Source organism: Colias eurytheme, chromosome 14 (assembly GCF_061535395.1).
Source record: "Colias eurytheme isolate Ceu_HAF_F1 chromosome 14, ilColEury1 Martin Lab GWU primary, whole genome shotgun sequence".
In the NCBI taxonomy this organism is placed as follows: Eukaryota; Metazoa; Arthropoda; class Insecta; order Lepidoptera; family Pieridae; genus Colias; species Colias eurytheme.
This window is the reverse complement of record NC_142993.1, coordinates 2378502-2403923: the sequence shown is the minus strand read 5'-3', so window position 1 is coordinate 2403923 and position 25422 is coordinate 2378502. Positions and strand designations below refer to the sequence as shown.

The 25422-nt window shown below is 30.9% G+C and overlaps 1 protein-coding gene and 1 non-coding gene across 2 annotated transcripts; both read right to left on the bottom strand.

The window, feature by feature from the left end:
• Positions 1–2436: 2436 nt before the first annotated feature.
• LOC149902725 (uncharacterized) lies at positions 2437–6145 on the bottom strand. The gene is made up of 2 exons (XM_090109382.1): positions 6011–6145; positions 2437–3477 (listed from the first exon to the last, which is right to left on the bottom strand). The coding sequence occupies exon 2, from the start codon at positions 3451–3453 to the stop codon at positions 2548–2550; it is 906 nt and encodes a 301-aa protein (XP_089965508.1). The 5' UTR covers positions 3454–3477; positions 6011–6145; the 3' UTR covers positions 2437–2547.
• Positions 6146–9454: 3309 nt separating this feature from the next.
• TRNAV-AAC (transfer RNA valine (anticodon AAC)) lies at positions 9455–9527 on the bottom strand. The gene has a single exon. It is a non-coding gene; the product is annotated as a tRNA-Val (tRNA).
• Between the last annotated feature and the right edge of the window lie 15895 nt (positions 9528–25422).

Genomic DNA, 25422 nt, shown 5'->3' with positions numbered 1-25422 from the left:
GAACAAATAATTGAGTTCATCACACAAATATTTGCCCTGACCGGGGATCGAACCCGGGACCGTCGGCTCAGTAGGCAGTTACTCTACCACTGCGCCAACCGCGTCGTCAATATTTAATAATTCAACTAGTCTGGTTACTGTTTTATTATATATGTAGGTATAGAAAACCTCCATCAATGCAGGCGAAGCCGAGCCAAGTGGCTAGTAAGTATTTAATAATAAAGAAAATAAATAAAATATATATAAACACGATATCCTCTAACATGTTGCAGTCGCCATTTCGTCTTGTAAATTCCAGCTTGTGTAATATAAAAGTACTATTTGACTAAAAGATGAAATTCATTTGAATTCCGACGTCGCGTACAATTTCAGTATTTTCGTCGAAAAACATGTAATAAAATCAGGTCAAAAGAATTGTTTTCATTGTATTTGAACTCTGCTTATGGAGGTTTTTTATTAAAGTTAAACCGAGAAGTTTTAACGAACGACTAAAACGTAACTGCGTGCAGTGTTGCCAACGTTTAAAACAAAAAAAATGGGGGAAAATAAAGTAACATTTTCTCTCATTAGGCATTCGCAGTAATTAAAAATTTGTAAGGAAAAATATGGCTTAGTTTATGTTAGTTTCGAAGTTCGCTCAGCATCGCTAGTTAGATAGAAGTTTTATGAATGGATGATGTTAATTATTATTAAATGGATTATTCTTGCAGAGGAACTTGGTTTTTATAAGTCTCTTAGTAATATTAAAGTTATATATACACAGTCAAAAATAATTGTTACAAACCCAATTACCGAGTCATAATTGTCATTTCCTTTTTTGGACGTTTGAATTGGACCTATTTAAGATATTATTAACCGATTTAAAAAAGGAGTATTTTTTATGTATGTACACCGATTACGCCGAGGTTTCTGAACCGATTTACATGATTCTTTTTTTGGATGATGCGGAATGGTCTCTCCCATCAAAATTTCATTGTGGGCCAATTGAAACATATTTTATGATAATTTTCCTCTGATTTCGATGACTTAAATGAAAATCTAGCAAGTAACTGCTTCACTTCCACGTTACCGATTGAGCTGAAATTTTATTTATTTTTTACTTTTCCGTTTTTGAAGTCAGTTTTTTTTAACGTAGTTATTTTTCCATTAGAATCACTAATTATCCCTGATGAACATAGGAAACATTTTATGATGTTTTTATCCCAATCCAGGCGGAGCCGGGGCGAGCGGCTAGTAGACAATATAGCAGATATACAAAGTATAATATAAAAGGATTTATAGCTCTTCTAGCGAGCTATATACAGTAATAACGTTAGAGTGGCGCACATGATTTAAGACACGGAGAGTGCATGATGCTGTCACCTTAAATTTTTATAGTTCTTCTGAGATTTAGAGAAAATTACTGCATTTTTACAACGCACAAGAATTATTACTGTCATTGTTTAAATGGTTTGATGCTCTTAAATTCTCACCTTTCATTTTATTATTTTTGTTAAACTAGAACTAGAGACTAAAATTATGCCATAAGCTTATAATCTTTCATTTCGAAAAACAACTATAAAAATAAAGTTCTTCAAGTTTCCTTTACACGTCCCTTCGTGTACTTATTCAAACATTTAAAAAATAACATTTTTATGAGTTAATATAGTTTTCTCAAATACACCTATTTAGGTACTCTTTCTAAATACATACTTATGAAACCAACATCAAAGAGTGTTTGAAATCCATCGGAAATTATATTAATCTTTATGAAATTTGGAATCTGTCTGAAGAGGTTAACAAATTCTCGTGTAGGTATCACAGCTATAAATTTGAGTTATCTATATACTTAGCATAACTAGCGGTCCGCCCCGGCTTCGCCCGTATCGAACTGCACATGGTGTGCGAATTTTATTATATAATCGGTTAAGTGGTTTAGGAGTCCATTGAGGACAAACATTGTGACACGAGATTTATATATATGTATATGTATATTAAGATTAATTAATGCCCTTCTGATATTGATACAGACGTAAAGTAACTCTCTATAACGGTCACGCGTGATTTAATATCATAATAGTTTTTATATGTAGTAGAAATAAACTATATAGTAGTATTTTTATGTAGTACCATGACTGTTTGAAAATAGTATTAAGTGTGAAAATTAATCAGCAAAATTTTAATAAAATAGCTTTAAAATGATAATTAAATTTAGTTTCAAACTGTCTATAATTCAGTAAATACCTACTCGCATACGGCAATAAATTTTAATTGCTTTCAACAAAAACTAATTAATGACACTGTTCATTCATAAGTGCAGGTGATTATAGCAAAGCTATTAAATGTAAACGCCATGTTTTAGTTTTTATCAAACAACATAACAGGTTACGTGGGAACATCCAATGAGGTATGTTATCATCAACATAACGGTACAAAATGAAAATAAAACAAGAATCGCTCACATAAATGCTGTTTAATGCAATCCCAATTCAATTAAATTGAAAAGCGATCAAAATAAATACGTTTAAATAAATAACCAACATCGAAATTGCAACTATGATTAATATTTCAATCGACGATATTAATTTTCATTTGTTCTAGCAGTTTCGATTTCGTTCGATTAATCTTTTTGTATTTCGGATTTGCTTTGACTGATCTTCTTACGCTACTCCTTATCATGACTCTGTCGAAGAGTTCTTCACTGGTGTCCTCACTGCCGTCGTCTGAGAAGTGATTGTTCATACTTTCGTCTAATTTCTTTGGTCTTATAACTATAGAGGTCATAGTATCATCTGAAAGCGTTGCGTCAATGTCTTCAGAGAGTTGTCTGTCTTCGTCACTTGTGGCCTTTTCAGAACTAAACTGGCGAACGAGAACTCTCGATTCTGTGTGAGGAACTTCTAATGTTTTCTTCTTTTCATCTTTCTTTTTAGTGCCTTCTCGATTACTAGGTTTATATTTCATGGGTGAGAAATCTACTCTACGCAGAAAACTGATTGAATCGGCGAACCTTCTGCTGCCTTTTCTTGTGGCTTTCGCAGGAGTTTTATTATCTTTAGCCTTGTTTGAACTGTCATCATTATCCAAAGCAATTCCGGAGTCAGAGTTCGATTCGACATTAATTGAAATTTCTGGTACACTTAAAGCTTCTTTAATCTTCAATTTATTTGTCAAATCTTCAATTATTTCTTCTTGTTTTTTGATGATATCATCCTTTTGGGCAAGTTGTCTATTAACTGCTTCTGTCCTTATGGCTAGGTTAAGTTCGTAATTTTCAAGCTCTTTTGATAAAAATTCTAATTCCTTTTTTCTTGTTTCTTCAAGCTTTTTAATAGTGTCGCTTTGTTTTGTATGGGCATCCTTTAGCTTCGCAATTTCTTGCTTATGAGACGTGGTTAGAAACTTGATTACATTAATGGCTTCCTGCAATGTTGAAGGCTGTAACAGGTTTTCTTTGCTGCAGCTAGACGTCATCTCTCTCTGTGTCTATCAATAGATCTGTAACAAAATGAGAAATCCATTAAATTCTGTTCATTTGCGGTCTAATATATAAAACGTAATGAATGGTTTGCGGTCAGTTTTCATAATAGCACTTGTGATTGCTTAATTATTTATAATTATTTAATAGTAATTTTACTAGTTTGCGAAATACGCAATATATTAAGTACATCATTAATAAATAGAGTTGTTTCCATGCTAAAGTATTAGGGACCCGAGTTTGAAGATCAATCGAAGTTTCGAAGTTGTTTATTTCAATTAATAAACTATGTATAAATTAAATAGTGTACATTGGATTTAAAATTAGTTTCTTTTTAGATCTATAAAGCTTATATATGGCGTTGTTTCAGAAAACTTTAATATAGACATATGAAATCTTCTTCCCTCTGTCAATTAGGACTTAGGTACATCACACAGACTTTAACGTAATAATAAGCTTTTAATGCGTGTTCTAGTAGCAATAATTTATCAGTATGTTTCATAATCAGAAACCATCATTGATTTAAGATTGTTGTGTATAATATATTATGTACCTATGTTACTACAAATTACATAGTATGCAGGCTAAGTTATTTTAATCTTATTTGTGAGCTTAGTTCGCTAACTGTGTCAGTCGTATTATTTGTAAACATTGGGAAATATTCTATTATTTTACATAATATTTATTCTAAGATAATTTTTTAACCCATTGAACCCCGAAAGGCCCGATCGGTCCACGACACAATAGATTTTCTATTGTAAATATGCAAATATTAATTACTAACTGAATGTTTTTTTTTGTTCAATCTCAAGATAATTATCTAAATTATTCGAAAAAATAATTGTCCTACAAAATGTATGGTTTGATCAAAGAGTCCCCCTTTCCAATGTGTATCGATAACGAGGTCATCATAAATTATTACTAACCAGCTGATTTTTTTATTTTCACTTATTTAATACTAATATAATTCAACAGACATATTGTGTAATAAATATTTGAGAACCGTCAAATCAAAAATTTTTATCCTTGTTACCTCTGTAAGCTACCACAATCGAGAGTTTCGTACTTGAAAATAATTATTGGGCATCTCATCAAAATAAAGCTACTCACGAAAAATTAGCTTGATAGTAATCACTTGCAAAAATGGGCGATGGATCCCGGACTCGACCGGATAGTTGACATTGAAGGGAGCTTTTTATAATGATGAGCTTAGATGATGAGATTAGATTGTCATGCGATGTTTTATGCGTTTGCGTTCTAGTTTCAATTATTTTATGTCATTGATATATATAATTATTTTGACCATATTTGTATGTGTGATTCTGGTATAGAAAGTGTATTAAGTTTTAATCTAAATAATGATATAAATATGTTAAATTCACTTTATAAACGACTACGCAGTACGCGATAGATAGTAGATTAATAGACACAATAGCATTAGTAGACTTTGACTTAGAAAGTTAACTATTGCAATCTTAAGTCCTTTATATCTAGAAACGTGATATTAAGTACCTATCTGAACTCTAAAAAGCGTGATGTCAATTATCTATACTAAGAATTCATCCTCGTTCCTAGATTAAAATTACAGAAGAAACATTATCCATTGCATATGCTAGCCATATTTCGGAATTCCCTACAAGCCTGCTTTTGTATCAAATACAAAGGCGTGAATACCTGCTAGCAGACAGCTGTTACCACAGACAGGTAGACTAATACTGGTTTATGTTAAAATACACAGAACTTTTCAAAAAATATCCTTTTTAAACCAGAACATTTTGTAAGCTGCCAGATGTTTTTGGAGAAAAAATTGTAGAATATCCCCTTTGAATGGCTGGATGCTTTTTTTAATTATTATTAGTTTATTTTTCTTACAGCTCCAGTATATTGGTGACAATAATACAGCTTTATCATTTAAATAATATAAAGTCCTGAGTATCATTTAACTGTGAATCAATTTAAAATTTGTGAAGATGCAAGTTGCAACTTCTTTTTATATAGGATAGTATTTAAATTAGTAGATACTACATGAGCTATGAACCCTAAAACAAAGGTCACAGCGGTCGCTACGTTTTGTTTATATAGATTAGTTATATGTAACTGTTGTATAGATTCCTTCAAGTGTATATAATAGCTGTCAATGCAAGTCGTTGGTCCATTCCACACATACCATACATGTTTATATTAGCCGTTGATCGTACAATAACATTATTGTTCGAAGTGACCTTTTAAACAGCTGTTCGGCTACTGTTATCTTGATATCGATAGTGGCCTAGATTCTATGTTGTTTTAACTAACTCCTACTATACTTGTATGATGAATAACGTGTAATGCTAATATGAAGCAAAATGTTGAAAGATTTGATAATTAGTATATGTATTAACGAGCTGATATGTAGAGCTTTTGTACCTATATTGTATGTAATTGGACATAAAAACTAAAGTACCTATTACAAATGAAGAATAAAATAATAATAAATAAACAAGCTTTTCGCTTTAAAAAAAACTATAAAACACACATTAAAACTAAACAGAAATAAAACAAATAAGAAATTACCTCAACAAAACGATCTTAATCACAAACACACAAAAAGATAACGCGAACACAAATCAAAATATATGTCCAAACAAACGCACATCACACTTGGTCGATTGTCGAACACTGACTGGACTTACAATAAAATATTGACAAAGGCTAATTGATTCCCTACCTTTAAACAAACTCTGTTTTACACCCCATTCAACAATTGTTACAGGATTATCATCCTTAAGTTGAAACAATAAGAGCGGTAAAAATTCCCAGAATGTTAATCCTCCCGCTATGAGTCAGAACTCGTTTCCCCGGATTCCTTCGCAGGTAAGCCTGGACTGGGTTCATGGACCTTAACTATTAATAGTTAGATGGTGGGAGAAAAGGGATCAATTTATAGTGGTATTTATGAGGTCAAGCGCAGTTGCGAAATGACTTAGATATTCTGAGAAGTTGATAGGAGTTTGACTGTACTATCCGGAAATAGAATATTTTGTCTATGTTGTTAGTAGAGAGATATAAAGAGAGAACGTTTTTATAGATACACTATACATATTTATTGAAATCCTAATCCTAATCCTAATATCTTAATACTATTATAAAGGCGAAAGTTTGTAAGAATGGATGTATGGATGTATGGATGTTTGTTACTCTTTCACGTAAAAACTACTGAATGGATTTGAATGAAACTTTACCACAATATAGCTTATACATCAGAATAATACATAGGATAGGTTTTTTCCCGGAAATCCCACGGGAACGGGTTTTTCTTTGAAAACGCGGGCGAAGCCGCGGGCGGAAAGCTAGTATAGAATAAGTTAATGACACTTACACAAGGTCATTGTCAATTATCAATACTCCAATCTACTATAATATCTGAATAATTCATAAGTGAACGCACTTATTTTAGTTACAAATTACATAAAACTCTATATGAAGTTTATGTAAGTAAGTGGTCAGATGTATGGATGTTAGTAATGCAATCACTCTCGATCTGCTAATTTAATGTGGATGAAATAAGAAGTAGAGATCCCTTATAGTCTGACATGACTTATAGATGATTAGAGTTGTTTTTATTCAGACCAAGTGAGCGAAGCTGCGGACTGTAGCCAATATGTAATATTTAGAATAATGATTAAAGCCGTTAACATGAAATGTTTATCAAATCAGAATACAAAATTATATTAATAGGTAAATAATTTGAACACAAATACATGAAATATGTTTTATGTGCAGAATATAATGAGGACCGGTGAAATATGGAGTGCAATTAAATTTAGCTACACAACAATAGTTTATTTTAGAAATTAAATGCTCTCAAAATAAACTTTGTAACTGATTTAAAAGGGAATAAATTTTATTATACTATAATATAATACGTCAAAGAAAAAGACATTAATTTCTTACAAACTCACATATTATTAAAATCAATGAAAGTATTGATATAATGGTCTCATAAAACAATCCAGAAAGTTCTAGAAGTTTCAGGGAATAACTGTTCGCGGTTGAACAAAGAAAAAGTATTAAAAGATAATAAGACGATTCTTATAAGACAATAAAAAGCTTAATAAGTTACTTGGAAAATATGAAACAATGACGCGGTTTACAATGGAAATTAGTGGGTGAATTCTTTGTCCTTTGTTTTTTTAATATACGACAAAAGATCGGCTTAACTTTAAAGTGTTACGGGAAAGGATCATAATAATAATTTACAAGTGTAAATTTGAATTTGTAGAGTCTAAGAATGTAGCACGTAGGATGTGAATTTTATAGTACATACATACAAATATTATCAATTAGTATTAATTTATATCAATACTTACCTACTGTTATTATTTGAGAGTAAAATTTCAAAATCACGTCATGGAGTAAGGCGACGATTTTGGTATCTTTGAATCTTGCCAAAGAAGTTTTACTTCTGACACATGTGTTCGGCACACACGCAAGTTTTTTTTTCATTATTAAATGTAATTTATTCTTTTACGGAACTTCTTTTTTTATTTTTTTCACTTGATAATTATTAACCCTGATAATGCTGTTCAGTTTATAATATAGGTTATCTAAACATCGATGTTTATAGATCAGCATTAAACACACACATGGCATTATAATTAGTTATCTAATATAACTAAGCTTCATACGTAATACTGTATGAATATTAAACCACAGCTCACTCTGTGAAATAGGCTTATTAGTTATTACATTGCATTGCATAGCTTTTTCCCGCGGTTTCACCCGCATTGCTCCGCTCTTGTTGGCTCTAGCATGATGATATATTATAGCGTATTGCCTTCCTCAATAAATGGGCTATCAAAACACCGAAATAATTTTTCAAATCGGACCAGTAGTTCCCGAGATAAGCGCATTCAAACAAACAATATCTTCAGCTTTATAATATTAGTAAAGATTTATGATGTAAGTAATGTTACAATATTCAAATGAATTGTTAGCCAATTTAATGATACTTAATTGGTAATGTAATCGACGCTATTTGAAATATTTTCAATTAATGACATTATACAAACTTTACATTGAAATGAAATAAATGATTGTAAAAAAGTAATTTTGAGATTGCTATATTTAACTAAATATCGTTCCATAAGTGATAACTAGTTACTAGATCATATATTTAGCATTTTTCAATCACTAAAGTACTTTATTGCACAAAATTAATTTATTATTCTGACTTTAAAGCTTTCAATTGTTTGAATAATCCTACTATTGGATTACTTTACTATAGCATACGTAGTATATTATTATTAGTCTGTGCTAAAGCTAATAAATTCAAAGTTATTTCTATGAATTCTCAAATCATAGTGTACTCCGAGCACTTTATTTAATCTATGGTTAATCTAGACGTTAAATATTAATAAAACAAACTTATCCATTCAAAGATTCTGGCAATTCTGTCTCGCAATATCAGTTCTCAAGGGAACAATCGAAAGAGTTTCGTAAAGTTTCAACTTTCAATGTATCGGGGAATAATTTCGCTTCAGGCGTACAAAATTATACGGAAACTTTTTTATTTTATTTTCCACTGAATACGGTTCAATGGAGAGCATAATTATTTAGATGGAACCAAGTCAATGATGGGGAAAAGCGATGTTTATTTACGAATGAATTAGGAACAAAATTTCCCAATTTTATATTTTTGGACTCTACATTCAGACAGCGATAGTGTGGAAGTTAACGCTTCGAAATTAATTAAAATAAGTTCCGTGATTGAATTGTGATTAGGTCTTTACTATAGTGGTTGTAACTAATAAAAATAATTTTTAAAACCTATAAAAATAATTTTTATTTTTTTAATAAATTAAGTTTCGTTTTAACTACATTTTTTTTAATAGCATTGCAAGATAATATCTAGTACAATGTTTTTGCAGTGAAAAAGTAAATCTTCACAAGATAAACATATTGAAGTAAACTAGTATAGTGTTCACTTATTGATATGAGAAGGGTACAAAAAAAAATTGTTTCCGCCCGGGATCGAACCGGGGGCCTTCTGCGTGTTAGGCAGATGTGATAACCGCTACACCACGGAAACGATATCTGAGTCTTTTAAAAGAAATTCAACATGCGTTTTTTTATACAGTTCTTAAAACATAAGGTGATAACATTGACCCAGTAACTTTCGCGCTAATGTATAGGTAATAATTTTATTAATTTAAATTATATTGTCTCTTTCTTATTCATGTTAAGTAGACTAATATTATAAAGCTGAAAAATTATTTCGGTGTTAGATAGCCCAACGAGAAATCGCTGTACATTTTTTTTTTACATTAGGATAGGTAGACATTTGACCACAGTCCCACCTCATGGAAAGCGGTGACGCAGTATATGCTGGTTAATCATGTCTACCTAGAAAATGCCTATTTATTCGCCTCTTGAAGGAACCCATATTGTAGTTCTCTGGAAAGACAGACACTGGCAGGGAGTTACACTCCTATCATATAATATCATCATGCTAAGACCAACAGGAGCGTAGCCAAGCGGGTGAAACTGCGGAGCGCAGCTAGTTGTGAAATAAGTAAGTTATCAGTATTTATAATACATGTAAATTTATTTTTATACAATGTAAATGTATACTTAACGAGATTAGAAATTAGTTGCAGTTTAACTTCTATATTCATAATCCCTAATATTCCTATAAGCTTCACTTTAATTCCTATTTGTCAAAAAAATGTAAAACACAATCACAACATTAACCTAAATCGCAATCTAAATCCAGTTTATCCGAACGACAGCGTTATAAAATTAAATGATCCGCGGATCAGCCGATAACTATTATTATATCGAACCCTCGAAACTTTATCATGCGAATGTCGTATACGTAATAAATATTATAAGGATAGCGTAAGCGTTAAATATAACTTTCTTACAGCGATATTATATTATAATTAAAATACCTGTGATATTCTTATAACTTAATTAGGAAAAAAATGCTACGAACACGTTAAGGAATGGCAGTTATTAAAAGCCTACAAGGTAAAGTTAGAAATAATTATATTTTAAGTGATTATCGTTCAAATCGGGAGCTTTATTTTATTTTTAGTTTTTTATTATTTAAATCTCTCCCACGCAGATGAATTCATGAATTGTTTGGTGGACAATGCGGAAATAGAATTTTATTTTTGGGGATTAGCAGTGAAGCGCGGAGTTTTGGGCCTGGATGTATTATTATGATATGAAACGTGAAGTTATAGTTCGCTTTGATAATATGTGATATTATTTTCTATACATATCTAATTACTATAATAAAAAGCTTACTCTTAATAGAGGATGATGAGTATTAAATGTTACATTTAAAGGACAAAAATATAATATTAATTGATAACATAGTTTGGATGTAAATTTGGGACTGAATTGAAGGTGCGAGGAATAAAATACAATATCGAAAATTCTTCACAATGATTCTCTCGGTATCCAACTATCATGATTTATTATTGAAATCACATTGAAATACAATCTCAGGCTATATTTTTATTTCAATACATATGATGCAATGCAATTTATATACCAATATTTGAATACTGAAATGAAATAATTTTATAGGACGCTGCTTAAGCAGGCCGGAGCAAAAACGGCTTTAGATTCAAACCTGCCAAATGGCTGCAAAAGGAAAGACCTCTTTCTTGGAAAAGATCCGTGGTTGCTATGTTGAATAAAACCGGTCAGTCTTGGAAAGAAGTTAAAGAAAAAGTCAAAAAGAATTATCTGAGGGCTTCTCGAGCAGTTACGGGAACAATTAACGCAATAATATAAATTAAATGTCATATAATTCTTTTAACCCGGCAATCTAATTCCCTTAACTTTGAAAGGATCAAAGCTCGATGCGATTGCAATCAAACTCCTAATAGAGTTTCGCAGAAAAGCTAGCAACTAATCTAGATTTATAGACTATTATCACTATCTAAATATAAGATAATCATCGTTCTGATAAATGAGAGTTATGTTTTTTCTTTGAAGGCTTATAGTGCGGATTTCTCGGCTAATGAAATGAAAACAATGGAGTGTTTTTAGAGTAATTCCTGTAGGAGCGATAGATAGGTGGTTTCTACAAATCTGTCATTTTATACAGTATTTTTTTGAGTTTTTTTATAATTTAGTCACGAGATAGTTTTATCAAAATGAGTCCTTCATTTTACAGTTAACATCAGTTTCACATAAAAAAATACGAATGTGGTTTTTTGAAATACGAGTTTTTTGAAATTACAATACCCAAATAACATTTTACAAAACTTTTGTTTCAGAACTTATCTATATAAAATTTGTAATCCCAAACAATTTCTACGTAACGACCTTTCTCACTTTTTAAATCGGAAACTATTACGTAAAATAATATTTCACGCTGCATGCCACTAAATCATACTGTGCCATACAAATTCGTTTTACCTGAATATTTATTTTCATGTTTTCCACAAATATTTTATTGCCTGAAAAGAGGCGAGAGGCGAGACCTTTTAGCGAAAACACGAATCTAAGTTTTCTTTATTTTTCTTCGGTTCGGAATACAAGTTTATTTATGTACTGGGACATTTCTATCGTCAACACTGTAACACGTTCGAGCAATGGTCCGTTAAATTTGGGAAAAAACTTTTATTACAACTGAGTATACTCTATAGTCTATACGTATTCTCGAGCCTTCGGATATCATGGCTACGCGTTGAAATATTCCTTTTATTATACGTTGAGGACGTTTGATAAAAAGTAAGGTGTGTTATAACGCAAAAGTAAGTATTGTTACTGTTTGCATTTACTTTTCTGTAGTTTTAAGTAGATACTGATTAGTGATACCTACGTAAAACCTAGATAGGTAACGTTAAACAAAGGATATGTACTTAAAAAAAAACAAAACATTTATTTTTTGGATACTACAAGTGTAGATGTATTTGTAATAGAATTAAAGGAATATAATAAAATTTAAATTAAAGCAAGTGGTTTAATTGATTCCACAGAAAATTGAAACTGTTTTTTTGTACTTATTATATTAAATAACGATCTAAAGCAAACCTTTATTTACATTATAAAAATACGGTACAAAGTATGTTTGTTATTTACATACATTTGGAAGGAAATATTTGATTTCATCCAGTCTAAATAGCAAATCCTCGACCGATCCACAAATGTCCAAATAAATTCTCTACATAAAATGTGTAAATAAGTCACTTTTTTTATTAGATTTTTTTCTGAAAAGAGTGTAACTGCGACCAAATTCAATCATTGCGAAAATAATTTTACAACATTTTAATTTTTGGATTTCGAATAAAAATGGCTTTAATTTTCAATTTCTAGAGAAAATTAGGTAATGCACGAGATTAGAGCCAAATTTATTGCACACACTGTTTACTGTTTCTTGAAATGAAAATTTTCCTCAAGTATTTTCTCTATTTTTAAGATGTTTATGAGCGATGGTGAACTGGTGACCACTTAACATAGAGAATATGGACTTCATTTTATTGCTCTGCCAAAAAAGAGAAGAATCGTAAGATAAATTAAACAAATCTCAGAGTTTCACTGAATATCATTTACCAATTACAATGCATGCTGAAGAAATTGAGATAAACAACACATGCCCTTTTATTAGAAACCTTTGAAAAAGCCCGTAAAATACTGTCACACCGTTTAAAAGTCCTCTCAATTGCAAATAGGCGTCGATTTTCCATCCCTGTTAACAGAATTAGAGCGCTTGCAGTCGGCACGACTAAATTGATGTACGGTCATGTACAGGGGTCGTTAAACAACCATTGTGTATGTAAATTACTATCCTAGAATGATTCTATTCGATTATAAAGAATATAATGTGGTCTACGTGACGTGTAAGATAGAATTTGAGATAGAAGTTGATTTTTTTCTATACTTTTTCCAACCTTGACCTATACCTACTTTTATACCCCATCATACTTGTTACAACTGACTCATTCATAATCGTATTAATAATATACATTATATTTCTTTCTATTTCATTATTTTTATTATTATTTAATATATAGTGTAAAACATTTTATAGTTTAAATGGCATTCATAGAAAACATTAGAATAACAAATCAATTTATAGAGAAACATTGAAATTATCAATTTGATCCAATAAAAGCTACACGAGGAAATATCTATTTCTTACCTCGCGCTCGTTCTGAATATAACAAATCTACCACATTTTGCCGTGAAAACTGATTGTTATGTCTCGTTGAACAGTTCAATTTGAACCATACCCTCTTGTTTTAAGGTTAGGTTTTGCTTGACTAATAGTGTAGGCATTGATAAAGTTACCATAAAATGGAGAGCTTAGTGGTATTGATTAAAATGCAATACAGCAATTTTGGAATTTACTGTTGCTTTCCCCTGATAAACAAGATTATAGCTTTGTTCTTGAGAATGCTATTAGAAATAATACTAGGTATAAATATTGAATAGGCTATAGTATTTCCTAAGTTGTTGGCAAGGAAATATCAGGGTTGCAATGGACAGTATAATCTGATCAATGCTTAAATACAATAGTGCATTTACCAGTTGAAAAAATTAATTGTATCCCACAAATCTATAAATACTTCTACAAAAACCTCGATCCACCTAACCACTCCTCACATACCGGAACACTCGACTGCCTTCGGAAATATAATCACATTACGCAATACATTCCATGCGCGCAGACGTTCGTAATGCAGCGATTTCCCGAACCCAATGAACCGTGAACGAGATAACCCGCTCAGTAGAGCTATTAATATGAATACTTCACGTAGTCTTCTGTTTGAAGCACAATGCGGTTTAGTAGAGGAATAAACTGAAAAGCTCAGTAAAGACCTCTTCAGTTCAGCTTCGATTCTTGTTAAAACATTTTCTGTTCTTTCATGGGTCTAATCACCGCAATAAAAGTATTATAATTTTGCGAATCAAGTAAATCAATAAACAAAGCCTCGTAAATAATAAAATCAATCACAGATGTAAATATTATCATAACTAAATAAGGCTTGAGAAAATATCGATTTATGTTTGAAATTACCTAATATTAAAACTATTTCCAGTCAGCGGTTATTCGAATTAATATTTCGTAATATTCTGGGACTTATTTGGTAATTCTTGATATTATTTAAATAGATTGTAGTTAAATTAGTTACCTGCATGAATTAATATCTCCTTATAAAGAGGGTACATAATAGAGGATATATTTAATTCACTCACACACATACATCCCTAAAAATGGACACAAAAATGATCAAAAACGTATATCCAGTTGCCCTTTTCTAGAATTTTCGCTATGACGTCAGTAGGAATGTATGAAAAGCGGAAATACAGCACAGAAACAACACAGCGTCTGTCCATGACGCCAATAAGGGTTCATCAGAATTTTATTCCGAAATATGCATATCGAACAAAAACCGGCCACCTGTTACACCGAAGCGTAATATACAAACATCGAATTTGTTTGTTATATAGGAATTCTGCAATACAATGAAAACACAATTTTTGACTGATGTTTCAATGTTCAATTTGCAAAATGCATGCACATGTTTTGGTTTAGAAAAATATTTAAAATACAAAGAAATGCCTAACTTCAAAAGAGTCACTCATCCTAAACACTACTGTTGAAAACCTCGTATAATTTTACTAAATCAATTCAAATGTTAACTTTTGAGATAATTATAATTGTGTAATTTATATTTATATTAATTAGTAGAGTTAACTAAAATGTCAACACAAAAGTTTCGGTAAAATATTTCTCAACTGTCGCATATTACACAACCGTGTAACAGTCAGAGAATAATCCTTGACGTGGCCCTATTGTTTCTTGGGTACAATTTAAAAGCAGAGGGACAAAAAGGCAGTGATTTCATGGAAAAACTCTCTGCAATAAGAGGACGCCCTCAGGAGACCTTACTCCTCACCTTTCAGACGAACGAACGACTAATCTACATATTTATTTAGAGGAAATGTGAATAAGTAAGGGAGGGAGGGAACGTTCGTAGGAGGTATTTGATTTTCATATAAAGATGGTGGTTGGATGCATGGAGTGAAATGGAATATGTTTATACCCTTTATATCTAAATAGGTTATTATATAATGAAAACTTTTTTTTACGAATATAGATTCAAATACGAGTTGATTGTAATAATATGTTTTGTGGCTAACATCATTTTTTCTACGATAAAAGTTTTATTCGATATATCTAAGTTAGATATCTGTTTTACGTTCTGAATTAATTTTACGATATTGCAATTAAAAACATTTTTAATAGCAGTGATTTGGATAAAACTTTTTTGTGATTTTAATTTCACCTATAGCTACAATGATATTAAAATAAATAGAGCACTTGAAAGTGTGTGTGAAATAAAATTATTAAACGTAATGAAAGGATTTCGTGTTTCTTTGCAATAAGGAAGTGAGATATCTGGAACAGTTGGAAATAATCATCTTACCTGTAGGATCTATTTTATGTATAATTGCAATCTGAACCTTGCAAGGGATACACTTATTTTTTGTTAAAACTTAAGATATCATTCATATAAAAAGATGAATATTAAAAAAAGGAATGGAAATCATTGACTATAGTGTAGACTTTATATTAGTGTTTTTTGTATTAAAATAAAACACCCGTAGCTATTATTTTAGAATATTTCTTTGTCGTAATATTCGTTTTACGTCGTTCATATTTCTGCATACCTCATTCAAGAATTCAATTAAATACTTAAACAATTTGCCGAATTTCACTTTTAAAACAGTAGCTCGATAAAATAATAAACCTGATGAAGATTATGGCAGCAATTTGTCGGTAGAAAAGTTGCAAACTCAATACCGTTTCTTTTATTCAATGCTGGTTAAAATTTTAATTGTTTTACTTAAGGGTTTAACAAGGTGAACGAAGTTGCGAAGCTTTCAATCAAGGGACAGTGAGTTAAAATTAAAACTGATTTTGTATTCGAGGGCATTGCTGAACTTTCTGGATTTCCTGAAGGGAATTTAAATTCCTGAAGGGATATTTAAATTAGTTAGGAAAAAACTGTGAAACAATTTAGTAACTTTTTTAATTACGTTTAAGTTGATAACGGATTGAAATAATCATTAGGGGATTTTTTGCTATCAGGCATTGAATAAAAAATTGAAACAGAATTCCGTAACATCGGCTGTCCTTAAAATATTATGTGTCTGTTATTTATTTTATTAATATCCATTAATTACAGTTGCCTTGATGCATTTGGATGTGCAATTAACCTGATCCCAATCCAAATTCACAAAAATCACACTGCCTAGTGCCTATTTATTTCCGCCTAAAATAATTACATAGAATTTTCCAGAACTATCATTTTTATTACACCAATAAAGCGGAATGCTTTGACATCAATCCCAGTTTGATTTGTCCACAAAATAAATGATACAAATATATCTAGTTAATTGGCCGAAACATGGCCCATTTGTCCTGCTCGTAATGAGAAGCCAATGACAATATCTGTTAGAGCGAGTGGAATTTACGGGAAATATCTATTTTGTGGTGTATTAGCTTCATTATTTATTAGTAACAAGAATATGTTTAGATTATTGCTGTAACTGATTTAGATTTGATTGTAACGATTGATTGTAGTGAGTTCATACCTAATCATATTTCAGGACATGTTTTAAGTGATTAAAATTAAAATTTAAAATATAGAGCTGATTGATGATGCTTATATATTTTATTTATTATGAGTATATTATTTTTAAGCTTCAATAATGTATTAATTCAGACGAAATAAATAATACTAGTTATAAAATATATATACCTGGGTGCTCTAATCTTATGTCAAGCACGGAGCACCTAGCTTAAAAAGAAGTGACTTTCAAACAAACTTACGAGTGTCCTTAGCGTATGAAACTAAAACTTAATTAAACTATTTCTCACACTGCTTATGTACCGTAGATTTTATAGAATATAAATGTCAACTTGATAACTTTATAGAGGCTATAAAAAACATTTCTTATTCAGTTGCAGACATTTCTATTTCATGAAAAATTTGATTTGTTCAGGGTTTGATGTATAATACCCAAAAAGATAATTGTTTCTAAATAATATAATAGAAGATATTATGTTGCAAAGGCTGTCTTGTTCAATAATTCCAGTATTGGGCATATTGACACCAATGTCAAATGTCCAAACATTTGGGCATTCTCTGGCATTCTTACTCGTCTGTTAAGCTTTGCTTTTTTAATAAATTGTATCATTCCTCAAGGCTTCTCTTAGTTATAAACTTATTTGATACGACAATTTAATTATAAACTTATACATAAATACATGCATACACTTTAGATTTTATAAATAACCATTCTAGAAGCAATTAAAAAACATAATTCTCTAGCATAATTTTTTACCATCGCTTCATTTCCAAATGAATTATTTTCGAAAGAATTTGCGTCGGAATTTAATTAGCAAGTCTAGTCCCTCGTGACATGTTTCACCAACTTTCCTTTCATTGAATTTACGTGCGGACAGTTAAACGTGTACTTTAACAAAATAAATAATTCCAGACGGGTTCGGAATGATAAATCAGAGTGAGGTGGGTTCGCAATTTGTGTCCAAACGGTTCAATTGAAACGATTCCTATTATCACATGTCAGTGTTTCATAGATTTACGCGTAGCTGAGTCTTTGCCTAGTGTCTGGATACTGTTCAATGTTTTGTGCCTAGATTCTGTGTGAAGAGGACCGTTTTGAGCGGTGTGTCTTTTGTTTAACGTGCCTACGCGTAGTAAAGTGTTAGTAATCGTCTCTAGTTAATATTTGAAAGTATATAAGGATAATAACAAATATAAACAACATTGTCTAACTATGTAATAAATTAATTTATATTTAAATGGGTTTTCTTGAAAAATGTAAGTCTCGGAGTATATGGCTACTTGATGTAGGAGTTTACAGATTACCAACCATACAAATATGTTGAAGAGGGAGATGTCATTAGCTAATTGTCGTTTACTTACGTCCCCTTTTTGAAAGTCCTGTCTATTCACTTTAGAGTTTATAACCATTCCATGTAAAACATAACATAGCCTGTGTATTGCTTCAGTATAGGTAAAAAGCCAGAATATCAACACCAGACTAATCGTAGGTAGGAAATTCATCTGTCCCTCTAGGGGACGGGTATAATCGTGTAATTATAAAGTGAATACGGAAATTAATTCCAAAAATAGATTAAACGAGATACCCGTATAAGCCCCCTATGTGGGATTTCAGTGTAATTCACCGCACCAGGGATTACGTAGTTTTCCCTTCGCTGAAATATTTTCCTGTGAGCCATCAATTTGTAAGCCTTAGATATGCAAACGGACGGTTGGTTTTATATAGGTAGTTAAAGACCAGTGCTAGGGAATAAAATGAAGTATCAAATATTATTTTGATATTGAGCAGTGGCCGTTATGACTTCACTATTTATTAACTGATTTCAAAAATGTTTTGGTTAGGAATAATTAATGAAAAACATTTTACATATTATGTTTCAATGACTTATCACAGCAAAAAGAAACGTAGACTAAAATAAATCAATACTAAAAGTAGCTTTTGATGAGCAAGTTTTATGTGTGGTTCATGAATAGGTTATGTTAGAATTAGTAAACATTTAAGCTCCGTTCTTCCCAGAATAATAACTCCAAAAGCATCACATTTTTAACAATAGATATAACCTATGTTTTCCGGAATCCTCTTCAAACTCACAATTGTTTTCATTCAACCCCTAAATAAACCGGTTCAGATAGTGGCCCGGATTTATTAACTTTTAGTAACTATTTTCACTGAAAGTTTCCTCGCCTCAACTTTAGTAATAACAGCCGCTCATTAGGGCAAACTTTATTAATTTTGAAAACAGCCTATATGGAGGTAATTTGGAGAATAAAACATACAACTCAATTAGAACTGTTCTAATTACTCAGGTAATTACCATTTCGCTAGGTTTCCAAATCGTCAACTTATAGTATTGTGTTTGAATATTATATTATATTGTAAAACCTACTAATTATGCTTCAAATATACTCATTCCATAATATATCAAACAACAAATACCGTTAAGTGATAAAAATACACAAAAAATAAAAACATCGTAACTATTCGTGTCATACGAAACACGACAAAAACGTTATAAAAATAAATAGGGTAAGGTTGCTCAAGTCGTACCACGGCGTTAGTCGTACCCCACCAATATCTCGTCTGATACCATTGAATTGGGCCATCTAGTGTTGTTAACGTGAACTATTTAGTCGCGCGAGCAAGCGTAAACAAGTGGTCAGGCGGTCGGCTTCGTGCAGCGAAAATAATTCAAAAATTAAGTTTTTTATCACTTTTCATGTAAAATTAACGACTCATTCATAAGCTTTTTACGGCAGGAATGTTATCTTTATATTTTGTCTTTGTTTACAACGATTTTTAATGCTTATCTGTCAATTGTTTGGGCATACTCAAACAGGAGAAAATTTTTAGGTTGTGTTAGTAATTTTATTTTTCAACCTCAAAGATAAGTATGCTTAAGTCGTACCTGTTAAAAATTCTTTAGTCGTACTTCTATTTAGGTCTAAGATTTTGTTATTCACTAAAATAATTACCAAATAATATGCTTAAGTTAATCTCAGACTGAATTATTTGTAATTTTAACTTACTTAAAATTGATCTTTTATTATTAAGAATTTTTCTATATAGTTTATTATATCTTCACTAAAGTAAAAAGTTCTAAGTAAAGTTCTAAGTACGACTTAGGCTGTATGTGGTACGAATTAGGCAACTAGGCGCCTTAATCGTACCGAAGGTATGTTTTTGAAAAACGTTAAAATATATATTTTAATATTAACATTGTAAGTTTCTGTGATTTTTTAATAATAGACAACTAAATAAAGATTCAGTAAATGTGGATTATTTTGTATTATTTCAATTGTCGTGAATATTATAGCATAATTTCCTTAGGGGGTACGACTTGAGCAACCTTACCCTAGATGGAAAACTACCGTTCCTCTAAATAATCACTTATTTACGTACCGTTGTGAAAAACAACTTTACCTGTTTTTTAATTTTTTTTGCAACAGGTCTAAATTAAACAGTCAAAGGTATTTTGAAAAATAACAGTTCTTTGATCTACCGTAGAAGATGTTAACTGTATATTTTATCTTCAAGACGAAAACAAAATTAGCAGCCGTGTACAGGTACGAATCGTGCTATAATTTTCGCGCCCCGCCATATCCCTCGTAAAGATCTGCAACGTATTGCGTGAAGGAAGTTTATGTTGTACAATATTAAAACATTTTACGACTAAACGTTTGAAAAAGCGCGTGTGAAAATATTATAAACCTTTTCTTCTCTTTGTAGGAAATACTCTACCTAGTAGAGTATTTCGGTTTATTAAGAAACTACATGCAAAATTTTGAAAAGCTTTCAGCTATGAGCTATAGCCAAATTTTGGTAGAAAACAATAATATGTCAAATATCTATTTATTTTTCATTACCTACTTCAACGAGAAATCTTAATATTAATTGGCTTAAATGCTTTTTAGTGTTTTAATTTATATCATGCCAGAAATAAAGATCGATTACCAAGAAAGCATGTCATAGATGTTTTGTTTGTCGAGGAATTATATCGAATAGAACCTATAAAAATATGACTTGAAAACGAGCCCCAAGCGAGAATATTACAAAGAATTTGGGCGTTATTTACTATCAAAATACATCCCTGTTCACGCATTGGGACACGAGATGGCAATTCCTTTGTTACTTCATAACGATGCTTTGTGGTTTTCGTATACATAAATAAAGGAAATTGTTTCTTCAGTAACATTCTGTTTTGTAGAACAATAGTGAAATAATTTCAGGAAACTAGATAGCGTCGAGCGCTTCCGTTGACTGGGTTATTTAAAAGCGAAGTTACTATGGTTGTTTTAAATTTTTTGGAGTTACAGAAGAATCCGATTTGTTTCTGGTTTCTTTTTCAAAATGTAAATAAATATATCTTTATAGTATCTGCTGTATTCTCCAGTATACAAATAGTAATCGTGGAAATATAACAATATTTTATACGTACCTAATACAGTAAGACAGTAGCATCAGAATCGGTACATCTATTTAAGAACTACGATATTCAGATGAAAACATCAATTCAGTATTCACATCATTCCAGTAAGTGTATTATTTATATCTGAGGATAATATTTAATGAAAGTTATAAAAGAACACCTTACTTTGCTTAGTTTTTTAAACCCCTTTTGTTTAATTATGTTGTAAAAACCAAATTTTCCAGAAACATAGAGTAATGTAGAAGCTTTTAAAGCATATTTACATTCAAGATATTATCTTAACTTATAGCTTGCATAATTACCTATTAATGTGATGATAAAATAAGGGTAAACCGACGGTTTAATCTTTTAAGCATAATCTCAATGTCATTACCTCACCCTTCTCATGATTACATTATGTTGTTAGTTACACTCGTATTAGGAATACATATCTACAATTTATTTTGCCTGAGTAGTCTTTTTTATAGAAACTGTATCAGAAAATGATCAGAAATAACAATATAATACTTTTAAATTCAAACATTTATTTGCATTTCCATACTTATATTAGTAATTGCCTTAAAATATTTATGTTGTATTTCCAACGCAAATATGGCTTTTAACATGAGCTCATATCAATTAATTTAATCCGTTACAGGGATTACGAAGAATTAATTATCGTATAATTGTGTTGTGACCAATGGATACCATTTGCGAAGTTTAATTATAAAAGATTTGCTCCCAGTGGCGTTCAGATGTAAACCTAATTATTTATCATTATATAAATTAATTATAGCGAAATTCATTTATCTGTAAGTAACTTTGTGCTATTTTGGTACGAAATTATTATTATTACAATAAATGAAGCATTCTCGTTGTTCTTCTGAAATATATACACAATCAATTGAATCCTTGGTTCTAAAAGTGTGTGAAGTCCCGTTTCCCCAAGTGGGGTAAGGGGCAAATGCATTATGCATACATCTGTTTCACTGATCTATTTTCTTTAGGGACTAGTAGGTGATCTGCCTTCCGTGTCTAGACCGAGACATTTTTTTTCTTCGTCTCCACCGGGAATCGAACCAAGGACCCCTCGGTTCTACGCTCACGTGTCAACCACTGTACCAAGGAGGCGTTTGTCTATTTTATACATACCTACAAGTTCAGGAGACGGGTGCTCTTTCATAGTTTATCTTTGAAAAGAGCCCTCATATTGTTTATTGGGCGATATTGTATTGAAACTCATGCAATGGAATAATGTTGCTGATTTTCTTGGAATTGATCAATAGCTTTGTAGGGTCTCATGTTACAATTTAATTAAATATGTGTTTACTGTTTATAAGATGTATCCACTATCCAATCTTTCCAAGAATATAGTTTGCTATAATTTAATCTTATTCTGTTTAGAAGCAGCCTATGGTAAACACGAAAAAAATTAGAACACGACTTTTATGCTGATGCTACTGTTATAAAAACGATACTAAAATATTTAATGAACGACCCTATGTTGAATCTAACGAACGTCGATATAAAAAAAATACATCTTTAACGCTGCAGAATTCGCAAAAGCTGGTGTAAAATTCGCAACATCAACGATAGCAGGAAAACTTTAACAACAAAGTATTTTTATCTCTTATCAGTTCGCGTTGTCGAGGGACTAAATTTAACGATAATGAGTTTGGGCAAAGAGTTACCAATAATAAGTTACCAATATTATCATATTTTATATCTAACTATTTTCTTATTATTCTTACGCATATATACAAATTATATTTTTATAATATATTATTATACATAATAAGTAATCAAACAAAAGTTATAAATATGCACATTATATATCCCAATTTTCACATACTTCTTACAAAATTTTTAACAAAATTATTAAGTAAAAAATTTATATTAAATATTATCGTTAATCACTTGTACCACACAACATCATGCGATACTAGAATATGGCCTACCGTATCCTTTCTGATTAATTTTAATATTCTGCAGCTAATGAGAGGGTACTTCTTAAACTTATTGTTCTTTGGTTCGTATTTTAATCTTTATAATGTGAAACAAATAATCCTTGTCCGTTCTTTATATTTCATGCATACAAAGCTTAACAAAGTTATACTTATTCCTTATATATTTAAAACTAAGCTAAATCTCCTGCTCAAATTCGCAAAAAATAACAATGTGTGATTTTATACAAACATGTGTGCTTAATGATTTAGATAATAACATGAATCCAAGTGCAGTATACAGTGACCCGGAATCTTGTTGCAGCAAAATACGTAAGAATTCATATTTAAAAATATTAACGCAAAACATTCGTAGTTTGAGTGCTAACTGGGATAATTTGCTTCTATTGTTGTCGAGATTTAATTTTGTATTTGATATTATAGTTTTAACAGAGTGTTGGTTGTCTTGTAATAATATAATTCCTACCTTGATTGGTTTTAAATCGTTTGCAAATACAAAGTATTTAAATCAGAATGATGGTTTAACTATTTATGTACGTGAAAATGTTATGTCTGTACTTCTTGAAGAACCGGATTTTTCTGAGGCAAATTGTTTAGTACTAAAGATTGGGAGTGATACAGCTCTTATAGCCATTTATCGTTCCCCGAGTTTTAAAAATATTCAAAATTTTATTAATTCTTTGCATTCGATCGTAAATAAACTATCCATGTATCCAAATATTATAATTACAGGCGATATAAATATAGACATAAAATCATCAAACACAGATCATTTATCAAGTGAGTATCTCAATTGTATAGCTATGACAGGACTTTTACCAGCACATTTATTGCCAACCCGATCAAACAACTGTTTAGACCATGTTATGGTTAAAAGTAAAGAGTTATATCATACTTTTATTATTGATTCTTTAGTCACCGATCATAACCCAGTAGTTTTTTGCTTGCACTATTCTTCTAAAAATAGGCCAAAAAACGAACTTAAATCTATAACGACAACCGACTCTGATGCCTTGAGTAATTATTTTGATAAATTAGATTTTACTCAATTATATACAATAACGGATCCTAATATAGCCGCGTCTTATTTCACTAATCTTATTTCTCAGGGTATACAACAGTCTACAACTACGAAACAAATTTCTTGCCGCAAAAAAATTATCAAACCATGGATTACTCCTGGTTTACTTCGCTGCATTAGACTTAGGGATAAACTACAAAAAAAATTTAAAAAAGCGCCTAATAATCTTATCTTATCTATAACTTATAAACGTTACCGTAACTTTTGTAACGCATTGTTAAAAAAAGTAAAAAGAAATTATGAACGGACACTTATAATAAACTCAAGTAATAACAATAAATCACTTTGGAATTGCATAAAAAAATTTACTCACATGAATACTCGAAATCAAAATGGCTGTGACTTACTTAATAATTCTGAAAATGCGGTTGAAACGCTAAATAGCATCAACTATTATTTTGCTAATATTGGTAAGGAACTTGCAGAAAAGAATTCACATAATACATCTGATGCGACTCTTCCTTCCTCGTCCAATTTTTTAAATTCTTTTTGTTTCTATGAAACCGACGAGATAGAAATAAACAATCTGATAGTCTCTCTTCGAAGTGATTGTGCAGTTGGATGGGACAACATCCCAGCCAATATAGTTAAACAATATAGACCTATATTTGTTAAGCCCCTTGTGTACATTTTTAATTTGTGCTTGTCTTCTGGGACTTTCCCCAATACTTTTAAAAAAGCCATTATCCATCCAATATATAAGGCGGGAGATAGAGGTTCTATGAATAATTATCGCCCTATATCGATACTCCCATGCCTCTCAAAGATATTTGAAAAAATAATGAATACACGTTTGGTTGCTTACTTTGAGAAGCACTGTATTTTATCACCCAATCAATTTGGCTTTCGCAGATCGAGATCAACGACGGATGCACTACACAATCTTATCGATCACGTTGTGGCTAATCTT

Coding starts and splice junctions, on each gene's coding strand:
- LOC149902725 (XM_090109382.1), bottom strand. CDS start 3,453: ATGACGTCTAGCTGCAGCAAAGAAAACCTGTTACAGCCTTCAACATTG.